Source organism: Platalea leucorodia (assembly GCF_965183815.1).
Source record: "Platalea leucorodia genome assembly, chromosome: Z".
Classification (NCBI taxonomy): Eukaryota; Metazoa; Chordata; class Aves; order Pelecaniformes; family Threskiornithidae; genus Platalea; species Platalea leucorodia.
In genome coordinates, this window is record NC_138858.1 from 56,144,973 (window position 1) to 56,169,311 (window position 24,339).

The following is a 24,339-nucleotide window of genomic DNA, read 5'->3' on the forward strand; positions in this document are numbered from 1 at the left end:
GACTTTTCTCCCCACCAGAAATATTTTCTAATCTTGAACATTATCTCATTTTCTCTGACTTTTTCTTGTGCGCCTTGCCTTGCTCCTCTACAGCATCGCTCTTCTGTCTTACCAAACATTCATTTGATCTTTTCTATTAATACTTTCAGAATTTAAACATCTGTGTTTCTTACCACATTTGCCTTTTCTGATCTTTTATACATGGTAATGAGACACTGACCTGCTCAGTTACAGAGGTTGTGTTTGGAACGTGGAGCAGTAACCTTTTATTATGGACTGGTAACTTTTTACTCTTTCATACTATAAAATATGTGCCACAGAGATGAAAATGCAAAATACTGTTGGAAACAGCAGTGGAATGAAAAGCATGTCTCAGCTGAAGACTGCTTCAGGTTAATGGATGAGTTTGGCCTGAGGAAAGAGGAGGCTTGCTTATTATTTCAATGGGATTTCCTCTCTGTGCTTTCAAGCTGTGTTTTTACTTTTATTCTACTTGTCTCTTGATTCCTATATGTAAGACAATATATATAAGAGGTATAAAAGTGAGCTCAGTGATTCTCAGGGGAGCTGAGAGCTTTCTGAGCAATGTCTTCACCACCGGCGTAACTTTCCTTCCACAGAAATCAACCATAAAGTTCCTGCCTGTGCTGAAATGCTGAAAACCTAACTCTGAACATTTTGGGCAAAGCCTTGCTGAATCCCATGGAGCTGGGACTTCTTCTTTATATGGCTGAAAATGGTATTATTGTATCATTGGAAAGTCCACCATGGGTTTTTGTCACCAGCCTTGTGCAGAAGAGGGGACACTGGGGCAGTGTCATTGCCTCAGACAAGACGAAGCAGCATCGTTCTTTGGCAACAAAGTCATGAAACAGTATATGGCTTCAGCTGCTCAGTGTTTGATCATGATGTCACAATGGGAGATGGGCTGAACAGCAGTGTGGCAGTCTGCTGCGCTGCTGTGAGATCATGGTAAGGTAAAATCCAGCTGCAATGATAAATGGTTATTTACCTGAGTGAATAAGATGTCTGATAGCATTCCTAGCCAAACAGTTATCCCCATTACCAGTAGAGGAATTAAACTCTGAAGCGTTTCTGCAGTCTTTTTTTTTTAGCTCCTCTCGATTTTGCTGATCATCTGGTGCATCTGGAGTTAACGCATCATGCTCTGCAGGCTTGCTGAGAGCCTCAAAACATCGCAAACCTTATGAAACCAGTCTGTTGGCTGACTGAAACGTTGGTTGAGGCAGGCACATTGCATTGGAAGTGAATGTGAGGAGTTGCCCCAGTGAGGACAAATACGGGTGATAACCTGGAAAAGGGTGACAGCAGTCCAGTTTGTTTCATTAGGGTCTAAGGCAGTTAAAAGGCCTTTTGGGGCCTTTGTGGAGTTTAGTGGGGGTGGCATTTGTTCTGCAGGCTCTACAAGAGCCACGGCAAGTTGTCTCCTGGCACTCTTCCCTGTCATCTGTTGACCTGCCAGGGTCTGGCCATGCACTTATCAGCCTTCCTTCAGAGAGCTGGACCTCTTCCCAGTCCCAGTCCCCCTGCGCCGCAGGGGTAGTCTGCAGAGCATTTTGGCTGTGGTCCCATACGCGCCTCCTCCTACTAATACACAGAAACTCTTGGACTGTGCTCCCAGTCCAGGGAGTTATTCCAACCCGACCTTTGTTTGCTATTAGATGAAGTTACCTGAAGACAGGCCATTAAAACAGTTACAGGAAATAGGATATTCTAGCATGGTAGAAAAGGAAAATCTAATTTTTGCATATTTTTATAAGTAACATCAATTATGCTTTCTAGCGAGGTGAAGCTGTAAACATTTGGGTTTTGTATTCAGCTTCTCTGGCTTGTCAGAAGCAACATAAATGACAGATATCAAAGATGTCATGTAGTAGAGATAGCTTTTTGGGTCTCAAAACCTCTCAGTTTGCTGTTTTAAAACTTTAAACTATTTGATGAACTTACACAGTTTTAAGATATATCCATTGGTTGCATATGCCACCAAATAATTACCGGACATTCTACTAGCTAGCATTACCTTCACATCCCTTCTGTTATGATTATATGTTGCCTAAAAGTTAATTTTTGTAAATCACATAAAAAAACCATACTCTGATTTCACCTGGAAACTGTGAAGGTATCTATCTGATACGCTGTGCTTTGTTTACACTCATGTTCAGTATCAAGTGTTTCCATAGTTCCAGGCTAATTGGTGTTACTCAGAACTGTTCTGTTGTAGATATAGGCTATTATGCATGCATGTCCAAGGCCTTTATTTCTTCTATACTCAATACTCTTAGACATCTGGTATGAAAACTGAAAAACCACTGAAAAATCACCTAATATTCACTGTTTCATTTGTGCCACTCAGAATTCTAACTGGGTTTTGTTTGTCCATATTCATGAACACAGCTGTGAAAAACTTCAGTGTAACAAGCAAATACCTGGAGGTAGACAACACTGAATTTTAAGCACATAGGTAGACATTCAAAGGGACTATATCTCCTTTTGAACCAGAAGAAATGGCTTCATAGAATAAGTTATTATGGACAGGAAATTCCAGAAGTTATGGTATGTGAAAGCTGGTTTCTGGGTCTATATTTAAGTATACTATCTGTTCATGAGCCAGTGAAAATGGAAGCCCAAAATATGCTGCAGAAGTTCAAAATGATGGTCCTACATATTCTATCTCTTTGTTTCCTACCTGTAAACATTTCTATCTAATCTTCAGAAACCTCAAGACAGAATTTATAAATTATTTGACATTAACCTAAACAATGCAGACTCAGCATGGCAAGCAGGCACCTCTGGCTAGAAAGCTCACATCCCAGCGCAAACCATCAGGAGGTGGTCTTCAGAACAGCAATGGGCTGGCCTGAGCCCTGCTGTGACTTGACTAGAGAAGGACAGAAGCGAGTTAGCGGGAGATATTAAATGAAGAATCTCTTGCAAACTCCCTGACCACTGTTTTCCCATGGAGAAGTTGGCTTTATGCTGCTGGTTAGGGTGAGCACTGTGACAGAGGTGTGGTCTGGTCTGCTGACTGGCTGCTGCCAGAGCAGTTTCTGCTTTTTAACCTGGGATAATCCAAAGTAAAATGCATGCACTTCATAGGAGCTGCCCCATTCAGCTGGGTGTCCTGACTGCTATGTTAAAATTTCCACTTCATAAAGTTCTTGGCTGTAATGTAGCTAAGTGGGGGGACTTTGCTCTCAGCATGCCACAGCCTCCAAAATATGAGTCCAGGCTGGGTGCAGACCTCCTTCTTCCTGGGCAAGAGTTGCAACCATTTGATATCATGCAAAAGATGGGTGCATCTCAAACATCAGGGGTCTTACTCCCAGAAGGACTAAACAGCCAGGATCCTGGGTGGCTGAAGATGCTTGGCATTGCCAATGGCTCCTGACTTAAGCAAACCTAGCCATCATTTGGAGATGGAGCATTTCTAAGCAGAGCAGGCTCTGTTTCCCTTTGCAGGACTTCAGCATGTCCTTACTTGGTAGGCACCTGGAAAGTCAGGCATGTAAAATCTTGGCAAAGCAGTGCCTGAGTGAGGTGGCCATACTGCACTCACATCATCTGTCAGCCAAACAGGGAGCCTTTTAACATTTCTGGCTCCTGTTTTGAGAGGGATGGCATGTAAGGGGTGGCGAGGCATGGTGGTGATGAATGGTTGGCAGGGGAAAGTTTCTGAAGAGCCCTCAAGGTGAAAGGAAATGGTCAGAACAAGTCTGAATCAACCAAAGAGTGGGCACCTTGGCACCCAAGCAAGGATTTAACACTTGTTTGGTTTTGTTTTTTTTTTTTTTTCTCCCATCCTCTTCCAATTTATTTCTGAAAGCTAAAGATGAAGGCACAGGCATCTGTCCTGTAGCTCTGTAGCCTATGTTGAGGAGCTGTTTCTCAGCTCCTGAGTTTTGTGAGGCTGAATGTGGCTGAAACAACCAGTGCTGCTGCTGCATTTTCTGTAAAAATAGTAGCTTTCAAAAAAAAAAACGTAGAACAACTCACAATGTACAAAAATTCGAGTATGAGGGTTGTGTTCATGAAGCACAATCTGATAAGGCTATTGTGTACTTGCAGATTTGAGTATGTAATATATAACATTTTCCCACAGAAATGTAACTCCTAAGACACGTGCTGAAAATGCACATGATGGAGAACTTATTAACTGTGGAAGTAACTGTCTTTCTGTAATCCAAGCAGGCAGCAAGAGGCATAGAGCAGCAGAGGAAAATGCACAACAGCAATTACATTTCTTTTTATTGAAACATCATGAAAAAAGCCACAAGCACCAAAACAACATCCAGTAACATAATGATGAAAGAGACAAAAGAATATGGGCCTTGAGGCGTACCTAGCAAATAATGCTACATTTTCATCTTTTGGACAATAGAGAATTATGTGTGTCAAGATATATTTCTAAAGCTAAAAAGAAATCTCTTTGTGAATAGTGTTTGGACGATGGGGACCAACAAAGCAACCCTCTCTGCTAACTCAGGAAAACATTATAAAGAGCAAATGCCCTCAAACACAGGCAGGAACAGCGATTGCGGGCCTCATCCAATTTCTGACAAAGCATTTGATTTTGCTATGGTATCTCCAAGGGAGTCCCCCAACCTCCCATGCCAGATACAGCGGCTCCAAAAAGAAAGTCTGTCAGCTACCATGATTCAGGCTGTGTGGCGGGGCTATCGTGTCCGAAGAGATGTGGACGAAATGAACAAAGCTGCTGCCAGGATTCAGGCAGCTTACCGAGGCCATAGGACACGGCAGGAATTGCCCTTTGGGTTTTACGATTGCCTCCGGGATAAAAAGCCTGCATTAAATCGGAAGGAGAAAGCAGAAAAGAGGACAATAGCGCTCCCTCTTGTCATGGAGCAGTGCGTGCGTTTCAATAAGGGCTCCCAGGCATCAGGTGTTAGCACTGAAAATGAGAGGCCGAGAGCTCAACGTAGAGATAGACATGAACGAGGCGCTTCTGTCGTTCCTGGAGCAGTTGTCTTCAAAACAGGCTTTTCCCTCACACCCTGCAAAGTCTTGACCCTTGCTAACAGTTTGCTTATCCCTGAAGTCTTCCAAGCCTTGCAATCTGGACAGCAAGCCCATGATGCTGCAGATAAAATTTGGGCTGCGAGGAGCGTTTACCAAAGCAGAGGTGAGCTTGATAAAATGGAAAGACAAGCTGATATAATAGCAGAGCCAGGCCCAATCTTCATGTACAGTTATCAACTCAGACCAAACAGTGGTGAATATTATCATATTTCAGAGCTAGCTAGTGTCACCAAAATTCAGGAATTGACCATAGAGCCCCAAGACAAGGTGCCACATCCTGAACGAGACCTCACGGTAAAGTTAGAACTGAAAAAGGAAAACAAAGAGTCTAATGCAGAGGGCAATGCACCCTCTATTAGAAATATTGATGTGCATACAGTGGTGAAGAGCCTGTGCCCCTCCAAAAGGTCCATCTCCCTACATGTCTCCAGTCCCAATGGAGCAGTGGAAGGTTTTTACAGGGAAACAGGCAGTGGGCAGTTGCATGGACTGTACACTGTTAGGAGGCATGGGGACTCAAAGCTGTCTCAAGTCTGCATTCACATAAATGTGGTGGAAATGGGAAGAGGGCAGGCAGAAGTTCGTCATGGTACGAAGGCGCCAAGGAAACCCAGGACTGGAACGGCTCTTGTTCTGCAAAACCTTGTCCCCATACTTGCAGAGCCTGGTCACCGCTGAAACAACTGTCTGAGACCAGCATGAAAGTGAGTTCAGTTCTGGCAACCTCCATCAGCCCTTTCCCAGCTTGCTGTGCTAAGTGGCTGCTTGTTCCCTAGCTGACATAAAGACCTTTATTCCCTTACCGACTATGTGAAAGAGGTTAAATCTCTTGAGGAAAGCCGTATGTGCTGCCACAAACAGGTCCATGCCCAAGTGCAAAATTCTTACATATTTTTAGAGCTCGTTATCTAGCCCCAATTAACATTATGCAGAGTTCCAGCTACAAATGCATCTTTGAAAGCATGAGTTTTCGAAACTCCACACGTCACACTGCGCTCCCAAATAAAGCTCACGTAGCATGTAATCTGCATTGTAGCCCGAACAAGTCCGACGGACCAATTATATCCACAGATCTTATCCCAACACACAGCACGGCCCTGGGCCCGGCAGCGAAAGTGCTGCCTGCGGCGCGCCCCGCCGCTGCCTGCACTGCCCGGGTGCTGCCAGGCAGGGGTGCTGAAACAGCACGGGAGAGGAGGGACGGAGGCCTCCACAACGGAGACTGGAGAGGAAAAAGGCAAGGAGAAGGTGAAAGGACCTTCTCTCGGCATGAGAAAGGGAAAAAAAGGAGGAGGAGGAAAGTGGCGGCTGTGCTGGGGCACCGCGGGAGGGATGAAGGACGGTGGGATGCAGTGCAGCTCCCCGTGGGAAAAGGGTGGATGGAGGAGGAGGAAGGGATGGAGGGCAAACAGGTGGGAGGAAGAGACTGAATGGGGTTGAGCTCGGTGGGGCCTGTAAGCAACCTAAGAGGAATGACGGCAGGAAGGTGCCTGGCGGGGGGGGGGGACACACGACACACGACAGGGAGCTGGAGGAGAGCCGACAGGCTTCAGGGTGTATGGGCAGGCGGATGGCTGGCTGCAAACTCTGTGCCCTCTGGCACGTGGAAGTGCCTGCTGCTGTAAAAGTTGCTGGCGAGCTGGACTAAAAACATCCCTTGCCCAGAGAAGATGCATGTTTTAGGAAGCTGCTGGTGGGGAGAGGTGTCTGCTGACAGTGAGGACCGAGAACAGAGAAGATCAGAGGAAAGTGCCAGGGCAAAGATAAAGCTCCAGGAGTGCCACCCTTTCCCACTCCACTTTTGCTCCAGAAACTGTCCCTCACCCTTCGGGGCTGATATTCGCCTGCTAGCTCCCTGTGTGGTGTGAGATGGCGTGAAGGTGACTCAGTCCTCCCTTGGGAGCTCTGGGGAGCCTGGCTCTATCCCAAATACTGACATCCCAGGTGTGCCTCCCTTGGCTCCTGCCATACCAGCCCCAGCGACCAGGGAGGCTGAGGCAGGTCGGGGAAGGAGAAGGTATATCCATCTGGAAGGAGCCTCCTGTCCCATAGCTGCTGCAACAGCCTCACCTCTGCAGCCTCTCTTTTCTCACCCCTGCAGCTAACAACCCTGGCAGTGCTGCAAACCCCTCTCCAACTCTTGGTTCTGGAAACAGGGCCTCTCAGTTCTGGTTTGCAGCATCTCCCATCCATGTCCTTCCTCCCTATCATCCCTCTCCCCTCAGTCCAGGTTCCCAACCTTCTGGTCACCAGCCAGCACAGCCACCTCTCCCTGGAAAATGTATTTTCCACGCTCAGCTGCATGATGCCTTTGGATAATGTGTCTTGGCACTCTCCATCACAATTTCAAGTCTTCAGTTCCTCCTAATATTAACCACATGGGCTCAAACTGATGGATCTTTGCTTCTAGGTGGATTTCTCTTTTTTTCCCAAAGCATTTGAGCTTCCCAGAGAGTGAGGCCCAGTTCCAGCCTTGCTTGTGCCCAGGCAGCTCTTGGCTCTTTGCAGCCTGGATTTGCAGCCTCATGTCAGTTACAAATTCCACGAAACCTATGGAAAAGCAAAGGCAGGTTGTCAACAGAGAAGATTCAAGTTTTACCCAGAAATTTATTTGCTGTCTCAGGGTGAATGCTCCCCATGCTTCATGGCCCGGCTGGTAAAATGGATTATTCATGCATACCTCCCTTCCCAAAATGTTGGACAGCATGGTTGAATAAAGACTTGTAAACGGAAAGCATCATCAGCAAGCAAAGAGAATTTATTTCTCCAATACCCTTCTCTGGTTGCCAGATAACTCTGGAAGCCAAAGACCAGGCAAGCTAGGTCCTTACTTCTTGTCACAATCTAGGCAGTGGGTGGAGGCAATGGTAAAGCAAGCATATATCACATTTCCCTCCAAGCAACTACCATGTAGTAGCAAAAAGCTGACTCCTATAACCAGCTAATAGATTAACTTCATTACTTCAAGGCAGTAGACTAAAGCCTTATGAAAACAAGTTTCTTTCCAGTCTGGGATACAGCATTGTCTACCACAGCAGTGCCTGGATGTGATCTCAGGCAGTAATTACAAACAAACAGAGGTGTCAGTGGACAAAGGCTGGGGCTTGCAGTCATGAAGCTGTGGTTTAGCAAAGATGATGGATGATGCCTGAGGGTGCTGAGCCCCATACAGGACCAGAAACATGCTGGAAAGCATGGGGTAGTCTGCACAGAACATTTTTAAGAGGTAGCTTTGTTGCACAAAAATTTGGATTAGGGAGGATAATTGTGTTTAGTCCATGCTCAATTTTAGGCAGGTTGTGGCACTGTCTGTCCACACTACTCCAGCCAAATGTTTGCTGTTCTCTTGATGCCAGCATGAAAAAAAGACCCTTACTGTGCACCTCAATGAGTCGTGTGCTTATGCCTGATCTGGATCTAATGGGTAAACTGAGTAGTCTGGTAGTGACAGCAGCTGGTGATAACAAGACACTTCATTCAAGACTGTCTCTTGATAGCATTGTTGTTTTTGAGTTGCTTTCTGCAGCTGGGATGAGGAAAGGTGCAGAGGAAACCAGCTGCTCCTCCAGCCCTGCCAGGTGGATGCTGGCAGAGCGGAGGAGCTAACAAGGGCCATTGCAGTTTTCCCATGTGCAGTGCAGTAGCAGAAAAGGCAAACCCACTGAGCTGCTGCTGGTGGCCTGCCCGAGAGTTACAGATGAGGCAGGCTGGAAGTCCACAGCAGCACGAATGAGGTGGTAGGACACTATAAGAAGGTTACTTGTACAGCAACGTGACTTTGAAACACACTGAAATGACATCTTTTTCATTTCAGGAAGCTGAATAATCTGATAAGGTTACAGCTGCCAGTTATCAATTCTCTGTGACGAACTTAGATAAGGCAAATCTGAATCACATAGCTTATGACTATACCAAAATCTGGGCCACTGCAAGAAATGGGCCCAGCTGTTCCTGAAGAAAAACCAGGCTTCCCATTTTAAAGTCAGCAAGCAATTAAATTCCAGTAGGTTATGAATGTGTATCAGTGGATGAATCATAGAATCACAGAATCATAGAATTATTTAGGTTGGAAAAGACCTTTAAGATCATCAAGTCCAACCGTTAACTTAGCACTGCCAAGTCCATCACTATACCATGTCCCCAAGCACCACGTCTACACATCTTTTAAATACCTCCAGGTATGGGGACTCAACCACTTCCCTGGGCAGCCTGTTCCAATGCCTGACAACTCTTTCAGTGAAGAAACTTTTCCTAATATCCAGGCTAAACCTCCCCTGGTGCAACTTGAGGCCGTTTCCTCTAGTCCTCTTGCTTGTTACTAGGGTGAAGAGACCAACACCCACCTCGCTACAACCTCCTTTCAGGTAGTTGTAGAGAGTGATAAGGTCTCCCCTCAGCTTCCTTTTCTCCAGACTCAACAACCCCAGCTCCTTCAGCTGCTCCTCATAAGACTTGTTCTCTAGACCCTTCACCAGCTTCATTGCCCTTCTTTGGACACGCTCCAGCACCTCAATGTCCTTCTTGTAGTGTGGGGCTCAAAACTGAACACAGTACTCGAGGTGCAGCCTCACTGGTGCCGAGTACAGGGGGACAATCACTTCCCTAGGCCCACTGGCCACAGTTTCTGATACAAGCCAAGATGCTATTAGTCTTCTTGGCCACCTGGGCACATTGCTGGCTCATCTTCAGCCAGCTGTTGATCAGCACCCCCAGGTCCTTTTCTGCCAGGCAGCTCTCCAGCCACTCTTCCCCCAGCCTGTAGGTCATGGGGTTGTTCTGACCCAAGTGCAGGATCCAGCACGTAGCCTTGTTGAACCTCATACAGTTGGCCTTGGCCCATCGATCTAGCCTGTCCCAGGTCCCTCTGTAGGGACAACCTTCGTGTCAGCTGCAAACTTACTGAGGGTGCACTTGATCCCCTCGTCCAGGTCCCCTTGTCCAGAAGACAAACTCTGAGGATATCCATGCGTGGTTTTGTTTGCAGCAAATGTGTGGGATTACTGTGCCAGCACAGAGACAGAAATAATAGCCAGAAAGAACAAATCAAAGCAGGAAGAGTTTCAGGTCTGGATGCAAACTAAAAGAATTTTGCACCACTCTTCCTGGAACTTGAAAAGTTCAGGGAAAAAGTTCCTCTTTGGAGAGAGATGGCAAAGTGACTTTCATTTGGGAAGAAAACCAAGACGACCCTGAGATCCCTTGGCAGAGGAGCAGCAGGGGGACAGGAAAAGAGGAACTTGTGTCCCTTTTGATATGGCAGGACAGATTCTGGTGTCTTCTGAAAGGAGTCCTGTGACACCTACAGAGGAACTGGCTAAATAATCAAAGGCCCCATTACTCTCATTGCTAGACTTAAGGCCCTGGGGCAACAGACTCTGTTAAGCTGTGCTAATAGATAGTACTGTGTAAGCATTTCTCTTCTGTTGTCTGTGATGTTTTGTGTATGAGTGATGAAATATAAATTTAGAAATCAGCCCTGTTTTCCCACCAATATCTTACTGCTTTTTTCCTCCCAAATTCCATTTTACAGCTGTAAAACAGCAAGTGTAGTATGAAAAATGAATAAGCTAAGCTAGGTCTGTTGGGAGGCTGCCTCTTTTATTAGACCAACCAATACAGCTGGAGCAAACAATCTTTCAGGCATGTGATCTATCTTTGGGTCTGATCTGCAGCCTGTTTTTTTCCCCAGCTGTAGCTGGCAGCATAATAAAAGACATTTGTCCTCCTTAAAAACCTTACCTCACTTCTACTCCTAGACCGCAGTGTCTATAGCCACCCAAATACCACCACAAACAAATCAGTCAGAGTTTAGGACCCAGAGCCCTGTTTTAGGCTTACAGGATGTGACAGCTGACTGAAAATCAATGAAGTGTGATTTACGGAGCATTGTAATGAGGCAAGATAAGGCTCAAAAGGTGCTGTTTTGCCTTGCAGACTCAATTGTCTGCCTTGATTTTTAACTAGATTGTTTTAGTCCCCTACTAGGGGACTATGAAAACAAAAGATCAGAATTAAAGGAAAAGCCACGGTGGTGCCCATGCTTTGCCTAGTGCTCTTTGCGCTGTATCTGAGCCGCTCAGGTAAGTGCGATTTCTTCTTCTTCCAAGCCAAGCTGCAGATGTTCAAGATTTTTTTTCTGCTGGCCAGTTAGCTGCTGCTTACCGGGACAAGGTAGATGCTGGCTTCACTTGGTCCTCTTCTTAATACTGTCTGACTAGCAAAAGAGGGTTGTATCTGCTGCTGCCTTTGTATTGCAACCACAGCCAGTTTGGCAACAAGGTTTTAATAACTGGGGGGGGGGGGGTGGTGGTGGTGGTGGTCACTGGGTAGAAGTTAACATTCCTAAGCCAGACGCTCACTGCTAAAGGGAGTTACGGGACAAGCTCCATCACCAGGAGGAAAACTGAAATGCCTCAGGCGAGCTGATGAAAGGCTAAGTGTCTGGTCTGTATTTCTCCAGGTGTTTTGCACGTTTGTTTAGCACACTCCCTGCCCCAGCACTCCTGCTCCCGCGCCTGTGGGAAACTGCTCCTGGCACGGACTGCAGAGAGGAACAGGAACCTGGGGGAGAGGGGAGATGGCAAACAGTGCTCAGTTACTTGTACGCGCAGTAACCTGCCAGGGAGCTCCCCAACTTTTGCATTCTCTGTGCATCGTATGATAAATTCAGGGATGCACCTGTCCTATGGCCACTTCCCTGTTTTTTCAAAGGCAGTGCTAGTGTATTCAGTGTTTTCTCCATGGCTTTATCTAACTTAATCATCAGATGGGGCTTGATCAAAGGAGCTGTTAGGCTATTTTTTCCGCTTGATATATCTTCCTTCTCATTAAAAACTCCTGCTTTTAAACTGTCCTTTTGCAAGTACTGAGGCTGCCTTATAAGGGCACCAATCTTGTTCGTTCTGGCTTTCTTCTTTGGGAGACTTTTCAAGTCTTTTGCACTCTTTTCTGTGGCTTCCTCAGCAGCAGAGGATCAACACATCCAGCCCCCCAACCAGCTTTACCACCTCTCTGCTATACCCTCTTAGAGCATTAGGGCCTTTGGACTTCATGTGAGGTACGGGCTGTGAAATGGCACTGGTTTCCTATGAGGGAGTTCATACACAGTCACGGACACCGTGCCTGTGGGGTGTGTGGTTGCGTATATGTGTGCAGGGAATTATACTCAAATAAACCCAGAGCAATGCATTCCAGCATTAAGACAAAGCCGGTTTTGATCCTGCATGTTTTGGGGTTGTGGATTTTTTATGTTCAATGGCTTTCCCATTAAATTTCCCGTGAACCTCCTAAAGGGAAAGCACAAGGGGTGGGAGCTGGGGTCTCTGCAGAGACTCTTATGTGTCAGAGGACTGGACCACTGAGATTGTGGGTAGTGAGGGGGGAGAAATATGTTCTTTTTCCTCCTTTGGTTGTGGATGCAATGCCTGTTTGGCATGTTCGGGCAGGAAATCCAGTTTCCTAGGACAGACCCTAGACTCTGTCCCCTATTTGCTGTCATGGAGCTAGGTTAGCCCTGGCATGAGAATAAACCCTGGAGCAAGCAGAAGAGGCATTTGTGGTTTCCCAGTTGGTAACAGCAGACCTCAAAGGCTTGTGACAAAGCGGCAAGACACAGGGTGGCTGCAGAGGCTGCTATAAACTGTACTGAGACCTGCATGAGCCCATCCCTGGCTGTGGTACAGAGCAGGTGGAAAGGAGTGTGAAAGCTCCCTCTGACCAGCTGGCCTCCACCTTGCCATGGTTTGGAAACCCCAGCACAACTGCATGTCCAACAACAGAGGACAAGCACAGCCTGTGCTAGAACATCTGACAGTAAAGTAATTGTTAGCCTGTGAGTGGTAATCATTAGGCTTCAGAGTTTACAGCGTCTCAAAGAGGAATGGGCATTTTCTGTGGCTGGAAGTAGGGTATGACAGTGCTGCTTGCACCTTGTGCTATCCTAAGAGAATCCAGACTGGGATTCTGGGGAATGATTTTGTCCAACGGGGAAGCTCTAGTCTGGGAGCAGTATTTTGCTTCAGGCAGTCCTTCAGCTGTGCCGCTTCCGCCAGGTCTCCTCCTGCCCACAGCCTCACACAGACCCGGCTGAGGGAAAGGAGGCTGCATAGCCTGTCTCGCCCAGGAGGTGGGCAGCAGCTGCTGGGGGAAGAGGACACAGACAAGGATAGTGGTCTGTGGTCACACCCTTTCCACCGTGCATGTGGCACAGCATTACCCTCTGCCTCTGGTTTTCTCTCTGAAGAGGCTGCTGGGCTTGAATGCCTGTTCCTCTCTCCCCGTGGCACAGGGACCCTGCTGGGGGCTGCCTTACCTCTGATGTTTGCTGCACAGCATGTGTGAGCCCCTCAGCTCTGCCCCCCTGCCAGGACTTTCCCATCGCCCGGTCCTCATGCCATCCCTCAGCTGCGACCCTCTGCCTCCAGACACCTCCTGCACCTAAGGGCTGGCAATCCAGGCACAGATGTCCTGCTCACAACTGTGGCTGGCAGGGCGTAGGTGGTGAGGGGACAATGTGGGCCCCAGGCAGCACCCTGTGAAGTCCCCTTTGACTGCTGGCACAGCAATATTGGCTGTGACCCCCGCAGCACAGGGTCAATCAGCATGAATTCCTTTTTCCTCCATGGTGCCTTTGAAGAGAGGTGAAATCCTTCTCATCCTTGGGTGCTATGTGTGTGCACAGGGGAAGAGGTGGAGGTCATGTTAGGACCTCAGCATCACGGAGAGTTGGGCTGGCATTTGGGAAAGGATGGAGGGTCTGAACTGCCCTTCCCCTTTCATGGTAGCAAGGGGAAGGGGGAGTGTGGTGGTAGGGACTGGGAGAGTCCCAAGTCTTACAGGTACAGACCATGATGGCTCCATGCTTGGCTGCAGGCAGACCTGGCCCTGGCTGCATTATGCAGCTCCTCCTTCTGCCAGATGAGCTCCTTTTGATTTTTACTCCACTGATGCTGTTGCCCACCCAACCCACTCTCCAGCTGGGAGAATTCAGCTTTGTCAGCAATTTGCTGCTATCCCCCGGTTAACTCCAGATTGGATTCATTTCCAAGTGCTGCATGAGGCTCCCTCAGATCTGGCTTACAGGCCCTGTAGCTTCCAGCAAGGAAATCCCACCACCCCAGTCCTTGTGCAGGGCAGCCTCTGTCTCAGAGAGGCCATAGAAACTGACCAAGTGCAAGTGAAATCCCTGGACCCTGAAATGCCCACAGTGTATTGCTGCTGTTTCTAGCTGCAAGCCAGCCAGCCAGAGATTGCCCCACAGTAACCAGGTTTCCCTTGTGGCCCCAGATCTCTGTGGTACTCCACGGGTATCTGAAAAAACAGAACTCTTTCTCAGGGTGGCATTTATGAGGCTGGATATTTATGACTCAAGAATGAAAGAGAGCACCTGATGGATCTTCTAAAGAACAATAAACAGGAAAGACTGGGCAAGTATGTTGACTTAAGACAAAAATGCCACAGAAAACAGAAACCTAGTACAAAGTCATCGCTGCTCTGGTCTGATTTTTTTTTTTTTTTTTTTTTTTTTTTTTTTTGTGAGTTTGGCTTGGGCTGTCTTGCCTTCCCCTCCCCTTGCCCTGGCTCTGCTGAGAGTCTGTGCATCTGAATTCCTACAGATTTTACTGACAAGAGCTGCCTAGAGGCGAATTTGTCTTGCATCATCTCTCTGCCTCACTTCTTCAGGTCATGCTGTTCTCCACGTCTGCTTTCCAGCACACTCCCACTCTCTGTTGCTCTCTTCCAGATGTGGCTGCCTTCAGTTCAATTGCTGAAAATGAGGACGCGCTCCTCAAGCACTTATTTCAAGGCTATCAGAAATGGGTCCGCCCCGTGGAAAATTCCAATGACACCATCAAAGTCCTTTTTGGATTAAAGATATCACAGCTTGTGGATGTGGTAAGTGTTGTGTTGAGTCTGGTAAAACATCCCTTCTTTTATAGATGGTCATGCATCCATTTGGGAGGGCTGGTGATGCTGTTGGCTCTTGCCTCCTGACACATGAAATGCAAAGTGAGCATCAGGCAACAAAACGCTGAGTGTGATGTGGTGCTTGTGATATGACCTCCTGCCCGACGCACAGCATGGGCCGTAAGAGTCGTTTGTTTTGCAGCAAACCTGAAGGTCCTTTTTTCCCTGCTGTTCTCGGGGAATAAGGTCTCATTGCATCAGGTGTTAATCAAACAATCCATGCCAGACAGTCCCTGGTGCCTACATTTGCAATTTAATGACAAGGCAGCTATAGGAGAGGGATGAGGAAGGGTAGAGCTGGTTGGACATTGTTCACTCTAAGCAAGCTTGTATCCAGGCCAAAGGCAGCTCGTATCTTGACCAAGCTGGCCCCTCAGATAAGGCACTAGAGGCAAACCAGACAATCCCATGTTTTTGCTCACATGGAAAGTCTCCCTTCCCTTTCCCCTTTATCACTGCAAAGCACAGTGAAATTTGCACAGGGCGTAGAGGTACCCACACAACAGTGTGTTCCTCGCATCCCCTGGCCCCTGACGGTGTCCCCTTATGCTGTGAAAGGCAGACTCTAATTTTGTGCTTTATTTACATATTCAGGACAATGTTTCAGCTTGTATCTTCCCAAATGCACTCCAGGCCGAGCAGTGTGGAGAGATGAGCCACCCTGTGAGCCCACAACCATGTGTGTCCTGACCCCACTTGCTGGCTGTGCCCTGCTGCTTCCCTGCTCTTTGGCATCTGATTCCTTCAGGCTGCTGTGAAATGCCAGACCTTGGTTTTCCAGCATCAGGAGCTCCCAGCAAGAGTAGGGACAACACCTAGAAAGTCAGTTCACTTCCCTCAACAGTGACTGAAGAGCCCAGGCCCATGGGGAAACAGGACCATGGGGGTCTCCCCTGCTAGGCACAGGGTTGGACTCAGCAGGCATAGGGTCTGTTTCTGCTGGCTGTTTTGGTATTGCAATCCTCTCTACCTTGTGTCACCCTAGGATGAGAAGAATCAGCTGATGACAACGAACGTGTGGCTGAAGCAGGTAAATTATATCAAATCAGACCTCCCCTTTCAGTATGGGGCTGCTAGGCTGAGCGGCCATCCCAGCCTGCTGCCCGCTGTGCCATCCATCCCCTTCCGTGACGCCGAGTGGCCAGACAAAAGCAGCACCATGTTACCTCAACTGAAGTTTTTACTTTACTCCTCACACTTCAGCAAATGCATAAAGGGGCAGAAAGGCAGGCAGGTGGGCCTTTAGGAAATAGGGTACCCTCTTGTCCTGTCCTGCATCCCAGCTGTGCAATCAAGCCAGCTGTATTTCAGGGAAGCAACATCTCCTGATACTGCAGTGGCTGTCCCTGGGATCCTGTGTGTGCCCTGAAGGACTATCGTGCCTCAGACTTAGAGGTCACACAAGTACGGTCTCTCTTACCCAAGCTAAGAGTGGTGCCTCGGCTAGATTTCTTCTTCAAAATAAGTAAAGAGAAAGAAAAGGCCAGCATGTTACACCCCCTACCCTGCCCCAATTAAAATCTGTGGCAAGTTAATCAGATCTCTCTAATGTAATTGCTTCGGGAAGCGATGATAATTTATACAAATGGGGGAAAGGTGCAAGTTGAACTGTTAGGTCTCCTTTCTTCTTCACTCCTGAAGAACACTGCATTTGGTTTAGATTACATTGCACCAGTTTATTGACCTTGTGACAATTATTTTAAGGCTCTCAGCCATGTGAGTATCTATAAACATGTCAGTTGATCCTAGGCAGAGGACATAAACCCAAGCCGTACTTGAAATGATGCCATGGGAAGTGGTTCCCAGGGGTCGCTGGGCTGGTGGAGGAAAATGTAGCTCAGTTTTTGTTCTCAGTCTGGTACCTGTAGTGCTGCAATGAATGTGAGCTTCTGGGTGGAGCAGGACCCCTAAAGGCCTTATGGACATTATATGCAAAGACGGTCTCTCCCTTTCAGAGGGAGAAGCTCAGACTTCCCCTCACTGCAGGGAGGACAGGAGTTTCCCCTTTTGCTGGGGAACTTTGCCATTGATCCGAAACAAACTGCAGAGAGCCTGCCCTGAAAGAGCTGTGGTGTTACATTTTCCCCACCTTCAGCAACAATTGTGGAGCCCTTCGTGTGCACAGGGACAGATCTTGGCTTCCTTACTCTTGTTCCTTACTCTTCCTTACTTGTTCCAGCAACCACCTGGAACAACTTGGAACAACCCCCATCTGTCCTCTCCCCATTGCCACCCTCTCTCCTTGTAGGCTGCAGCACCCACCTCCCCCTGCAGGTCCAAGCCCTGCAGTCTGCAGGTATGAAATCAGTCCACTTCGCCCTCCTCATTCCCTCTGTTCCTGCAAGGATTCCCAGAAAGGTTTTACAGCCTTTTGCAGCCTTTGACAGAATATTCCTGGGTCTGAGCGCCTCCTTCTTCTTAGGGAAGACTTGGCTGCTTGCTCCATCCAGGACAGTAAAATCTCCTGTGCCCTGGGGCAGCCTTCATCCCTCTGGCTGGGTGACATCTTCACCCGCGTTACAGTGACTGCAGAAGAAAGGGACCTGAAGTGTTGACTCACATTAGCAGGCCAAATGCAAGTCCAGGCTGCCCAAGGGCATTGGGCCTGAGATGCTAATGCAGACAGGCACCTACCAATCCTCTCTCCGTTGCTGCATGAACCTGTGTGGGGACATTTCAGGTTAGCCCATCCATGCTGAGCACCCTGTTTGTATTGTAGCATTGACCTCCCCAGAGTCACAGTCTGGAGCCTGTGTCACCACTCTTGCTGTGGGAAATCAGGTTCTGCTGCACATTACTCCAAACATGCTGCAGGAGGCAGGGACACACCACCATCCACTCATTGCCTCTGGGGTGTGTGGGACAATGAGGATGAGGGGGAAGCCACTTTATCTGATCCTTCTGCCTTATGCTGTGGCTAAAAGAAGGACCTACCCAGGAGTCTGCACTGTAGACATGGTGATTTCTCTGGAGGCCTTTGGAGACTGTACTCAGATTTTAGCCAGGGCAGCTCCCTCGGCTAGCTCAGCACTGTGATATTCAGAATTGCTGAGATGGGCTCTCACTAGTTGTTACCGTTTCTAATACACCTTCTCCATTTGAGGGGCTGAGAACACCAGGGCCCAAATGAAATGCAAAGGGAGCAGAAAATCAGTGAGACACAGGCTCTGATTTTCACACATGCAGATCCCCCCAGGAGGTCAGACTAAGCACTAAACACCTGTGGCCTGACCTAGGTGTCTTGCTTTGGGAGTCATGCATTCCCGTAGGCTTAGTGTGAACTGGTCCCACGTGCAATCCAGTGCTTGGGGAATTATTAGAGTGCCTAAGCACAACAGTTAGGAAAAGGTCCATAAAACTAAGCAGAATTAATTTTTTTTTTCTTTTGGGTAGGGAAAAGTGCAAAACACTAAAACAAACCAGAAGTCTCTAATGACACAGACCCTGTCCTTCTGCAGGAGCTGGGGAGGTCAGGGAAGTCTGGTCCTCACCCTGGGTGTGTGAGGTTGAAGGAGAATCACAATCACCATTTCTCTGCAAAAGTCTGGCTTTTCTTAGGTGAGCAAAGCTTACATCCAAGAGTTTTCTTCTTTTTTTTTACCTCAAACATCCAGATGCTCAAGGTGGTGGGACTTGATGACAGTGCATGCAGGCAGACACACAAGGTGCAAAGGAGTTTTTAGTGGTTGCTGAGAAAGTGCCTGGGTTCAGGCAAGCTATGGAGTCTACTAGCAAGGGCTGAGAATCTGGGTCCAGTGTTTTTTGGCCCACTTGCTGGGGATTAAGCACTTGAGTGACAGCCCAGAGATGGGAATTTAGCAGAACTGGAGGAAAGGGAGAGCAATGGGAGGGTCAGGAGCTGCCTGGAAGAAAGCAAGAGGAAAGGGCCCTTCTCATCTGCTGCTACAGTTTGTGTCAGCATAGCCCATAGGGAGATTCTTGTTTTAAACTGCTCATCCTCAAATTCTGCACACAATCTATTTTCTGCTCTAGTAAGAAGACACGCAACCATTTGCCTTGCAGACATGAAAGAGCACTTTAGCTGGAAGAGAAAGCAGTGCAGGGCAGGGGGGAGGGAGGAGTATTGCATATGCAGCAAATAACCCAGGCCAAGGGGCTGCTGCAAGTCAACTCCAGAGGGATGATTATATCTCCAGGTGGCTCACAGGATATTTGCTTCTGTTGTGTTAGTGCAGGCTATGAGCTCACTGTGTTGTCTGCTTCTGTCAGCCCTGGCTATCCCCTTGCATAACAGGTATGTTTCCAGCCTAAGCCCCCTTGCACCTATTACAGGAGATGTCCAGGACACACGTGAGTCTGTGCCCACCTAACAGCCTAGGCTGCTGGAAACATCAGGTAGATACCTACCCACAGAGAAAAGTTCACACTGAAAGTGGTGTGCTCTGTCCCGTCTGCTGAGGCTAAGAGCAGCAATGACCTCTCTTCTCTTTCCACACCTGAATAGCTCCCATCCCTCCTTCAGCAGCAGGAGGAGCCAGGGGCAGATGGCTGTGCCTGATAGCTGATGCCAGCCATTTGAGCAGTTCAGAGAGTGTGTCCGTATCTCTTCTGGTGCAGGTAGTGGAGCCATTAATCCTGCCATGGTACCACCCTGGGCAACTGCCTCCTTTGCTTGTGCCTTGGGCCAGATTTTAGGAGCGGTCTACAAGCCACCTGCCCATGACCTTGGGCCCCATCCCTTCCCTGCGCCTGGAGGAGGAAGACGCTTGTTCTCGCTGTTTGTGTTTAGGTCTCTACTGAGGCTCTGAGTTGCTGCTGCACTGTAAAGGACTGTAATAACAAGCGTCTGTAGGTATAGCTGTGAAAAGCATGTGGAATCAAAGAAGTAAGAGGGGAAAAATATGGTGGGAGAAGCAGAGAATATCGCTTTTGGGTTCGTCCTTAAGTCATGGAGGAAATTGCCCAGAGAAGGCTGAGGCCCCCACATCCCTGGGGAGCTGTTAGTGCTGGAGCTTAATGGAAAGTTGTTCATCTTCCGCTTCTTGGTATTGACCACAGTCTACAGCTCTTGCTTCCTCTCGCTGCTGTTCCTGTGGGCAAGTGAAAACCCCCATCAATAATGAAGAGGGATCAGAGAGCTGCTTTTTCACTGCATCTCTGTGGAAATCTCCAGGTTGCTAGAGCCACTTTGCTAGGATCTCCTGATCTGAAAAACACAAAGAGGAGAGAAAAATTATTCTGGAGGTCAGCATGATGAAAATGGACAGGACTCCCCCTGATTTTGTTTTTTTAGTGTTATCTCTTCAGGATTGTAACCAAATGCTTTACAATAGCATCATATTATTTTTCCTGCAATAGCATGCAGGTCTTTCTGATGAAAGAACAATGATTTGGTTTGCAGGGACAGTGTACATATATTAGGTGTTGTATTCTGTTCACTGAAAAAAGCCAGATCTCCACTGAAAAGTAATTAAAGGCCACCTCTCTGTCACTTGGGTAGTAGTAGCCATGCCAGCTGGCTCTTCTATGGGGTCAGTGCCAGTCAAAAACACTGCAGGCTGGTTCTCAGAGGGAAGAAGAGGTGCCTTGCCCAAGTGAAGTGGCTCCTTCCTTCTGGACTACCCTCAGGTGGGCTGGGCAGGGTGGTGAGTGAAGTGAGAGTCAAGTGCTCTCCAGGAGTCTTGAGGTGGCCAGCAAAAGGATGGGTTACTGGGGCCCACCTGTGGCTGGAGGGGTAGTGCTTGTGGAGATTAACATCTCCCAGCCATGCCTGCCCAGCATCCTCTCTGCAGCTGAGCAGTCTGACACCAAGCTCTGCCCATTGTGCTGTGCAATGCAGTCCCTCTGAGGCAGGCGGTGGGAGGAGGAATGAGGATGTTGTGTATGAGTGGGCAGAGGACTCTGCTGGCTTGTTACAGGAATGGATCGACCACAAGCTCTCCTGGAATCCAGAAGAATATGGTGGGATCACCGCCATCCGTGTTCCCTCTGAGTCCCTGTGGCTTCCCGACATTGTTTTGTTTGAAAAGTGAGTAGCATGGCTCCTTGCTCTGGGCTTAGGCCAGAGCTTGGGCAAGGCATGTCAGCCACCATGAAGCTTGTGTGTGCTGTCAGAAGGCTGCTTCTTTAGGCAGTATGAATGTTGGCTTCCCTTGTGCTCCAGGTGATGAGTAGAAAGCAGAGCTGTGAGGGGGTAGGACTGGGGCAAACGTAGTCCTGAACTTGGTACTGTTTCTTCCTGTCCAACTCCCAGTGCTGATGGGCGTTTTGAAGGATCCCTGATGACCAAAGTGATAGTGAAGTACAATGGACTGGTGACCTGGACACCACCAGCCAGTTATAAGAGCTCCTGCACAATGGACGTGACCTTCTTCCCCTTCGACAGGCAGAACTGCTCCATGAAGTTTGGGTCGTGGACATACGACGGCAGTATGGTGGATTTGATTTTAGTGGATGAAAATGTAGACAGGAAAGACTTCTTTGATAATGGGGAGTGGGAGATCTTAAATGCCAAAGGTATGAAAGGCAACAGGAAGGATGGCTTGTACTCTTACCCATTTGTCACTTACTCCTTTGTGTTGAGACGCCTTCCGCTGTTTTACACTCTTTTCTTAATAATCCCTTGCCTGGGATTGTCTTTTCTAACTGTCCTGGTGTTTTACCTGCCTTCAGATGAAGGAGAAAAGCTTTCACTGTCTACATCAGTTCTAGTCTCCCTCACTGTTTTCCTTTTGGTAATTGAGGAAATAATCCCCTCTTCTTCCAAAGTCATCCCCCTGATCGGTGAGTATCTGCTGTTCATCATGATTTTTGTGACCCTCTCTATCATTGTGACTGTGTTTGTCATCAACGTCCACCACCGCTCCTCAGCAACTTACCATCCTATGGCTCCCTGGGTTAAAAGACTCTTCCTCCAGAAGTTGCCTCGGCTGCTTTGCATGAAGGGCCATGTAGATCGTTACTCCTTCTCAGAGACTGAAGAAAAGGAAACCACTTTGAAATCAAAGCTCCCGGGGAAGCAGAAACACAAGCATGGAAAAGATGGAGAGAAAATTGTTATTGCCTTTCTGGAAAAGGCAGCCGACTCCATTCGATACATTTCCAGGCATGTTAAAAAGGAGCATTGCATCAGACAGGTAGGTGAAGGGAGGGCAAGGAGGGATCACAGTTTCCTTGACAGCAATGGTTCCAAGCTCTTACCTCTTCTGCATGCCTTTCCCCTTGCCTCTTCCTCCTGCTCTCATTTGAGACATGTCCTGAGAGCTTCTCGTGCTTGGTAAAGAATACAGTTTTTGGGAAAATGCATTGCTTCAAGGAGAACTGTATTGTGCTGTCAGAGTCCCTGCTCCTCACAGACATAAGAGGCCACAGCAGCATCTCCTGGAGGAATTCCTGTTTCGGGATTATTTGAATAACCTTGTCCTGCTTAAGTTGGGGATAGACACGAATCTGGAAAAACTCTGCACTGTCACATGCCCTGAAAGTCGTTCACAACACTTACAGGCAGGCTCTATGGCAGTTGCTAGGTCTCAGTCCTGGCCTCCCAATGACTATATACAGCGTAGCTGCCCTGTTTTGAGTGGAGGTCTTCTAGATTTTTACTAACATAAGTTCAGATTAGTCCCTAACTACTCTCTTTCTCCTCCTCCCAACAATCCACCTGGCTATTAAAATGGCAAATTACTGTGTGCATAAACAATGCATCTCTTGTGAGGGTAGGACAGCAGAGCAATACACCTAGCAGCATATGGAAAGAGAAAAACTTCTGTTAGCACCCTCCTAGCAAAAGCCAGGGCTTTGTTCAAACTGTTCTGAGAGGACTTCTGCAGAAAGATGAACACTAAATCAAACATGCAGTATATGAGCATGTAGTGTCCATGACCGAAGCCTTATGTTTGAGGCTGAAATAATTTTTAATAAAAAAATTCCCTTGAATTGCTTTTTATAAATAGCTCTTTTGTCTGTGGAGGGTTGTGCTAGTACTCACAATGCAAAATCCCCCTCCTGAATGCACACAATCTGAGCCAACAAAGCACTTAAGCAAACACAAGCCAATGAGACCACTTGTAGTGGAAGCAATGTCTGCGTCAAAGTGCTGTGCTAGAGCTGAGTCCTGGCACTTCAAGGGAAATGCAGTTCTGTGAAAAGAAACCCAGTTCATTATAAAGCCATCTTCAAGCTTGAGTCTGTAAACTTTCACATATGCACTTAGCTAAAAGCTTTAGCACTGAAAGAAGTCTGATTACCATGTGCGTAAAACTATGGAATTGTTTTGGTGTTTTGAGTGACTCACAGCTATGGGTGCTGAAAAGGTGATCCATCTCAGTTTTAGGATACATCACACTACAAACGTGGTTTTAAAAACAGATTTGTGGAGCTAAATATATGTAGCAGTATCAACAAAGTACTGGGCTTATTACTGTTTCTGTTTCTTCTCCTTCTCTCCTTCCCAGGTTGTCCAAGACTGGAAATTCATAGCTCAAGTCCTGGATCGGATCTTCCTGTGGTTATTTCTGGTGGTGTCAGTGACGGGTTCAGTTCTGATCTTTACCCCTGCGTTACAGATGTGGCTGAACAGCACTTTGTAGAAAATACTCCCACAGTAGCACACAAGTACAATGCCAAGGGATGGTGGTGCTTTTGAGCTTGGTCTCTATTGTACAGGATGGGAAGCAACAGCAAGAATGAGGGAAGGTGATGGTAACAGTGGATATTGACTGGTGCTTTTTATCTTCATACAACTCTACCAGTTACAGATTTGGCTGAGATCAAAGAAGGGCTTGGTGTGCAGCTGAGTCCTAAAGTGAATTTGGGTTGCACAATTGGGTTATAAGTATTGTACTAGTAGCTTGGCTATACTACAATAAGAGACAAGATTATTAGTTAAAATTGGAAATAGTACTTCTGGCACAATGATTATAGTTAAAAGGCAGGTCTGTCAGTTAAAATGCTAATTTATAAAAGAAGCTATAGTAGGAGCACAAGTCAGTACTCGGTTTATCTACTTTTTAAAGTAAAAAACACAGTCTGTACAGATTACTTTGTGCATGTGTCAGAACTGGCAATCGCACAGCATGTGCATCTGAAAACATACAAATACCTTTTAGATGGGATGTTCAAAAAGTTGACTCTGTGGCCTCACCTTGCTGCAGGATCAGCTCAACAGTGTCAGAACTTACCGCTCTGCCCACTTGCTACCAGCCTTTATGGCATGCACACTTCATTTCTTCTCTTGGCCATCAGGAAGCTACAAGGTATTACCCGCTTTTCAGTATTATTTGCAATTTTGCGTGCTGCTCTTTACTGTACCAAAAGGCTGAACAAGCAAGGATTTTCCCCATGCTCTGCATTTAG

General features: G+C 47.4%; 1 protein-coding gene across 1 annotated transcript; it reads left to right on the forward strand.

Annotated features, from left to right (window-relative positions):
* The first annotated feature begins 14,813 nt into the window (after positions 1–14,813).
* CHRNB3 (cholinergic receptor nicotinic beta 3 subunit) lies at positions 14,814–23,616 on the forward strand. Its single transcript, XM_082335593.1, has 5 exons — positions 14,814–14,952; positions 16,010–16,054; positions 20,904–21,013; positions 21,239–22,121; positions 23,439–23,616. Exons 2-5 carry the CDS (start codon positions 16,028–16,030, stop codon positions 23,571–23,573), a joined length of 1,155 nt encoding a protein of 384 aa, XP_082191719.1. The 5' UTR covers positions 14,814–14,952; positions 16,010–16,027; the 3' UTR covers positions 23,574–23,616.
* Positions 23,617–24,339: the final 723 nt, after the last annotated feature.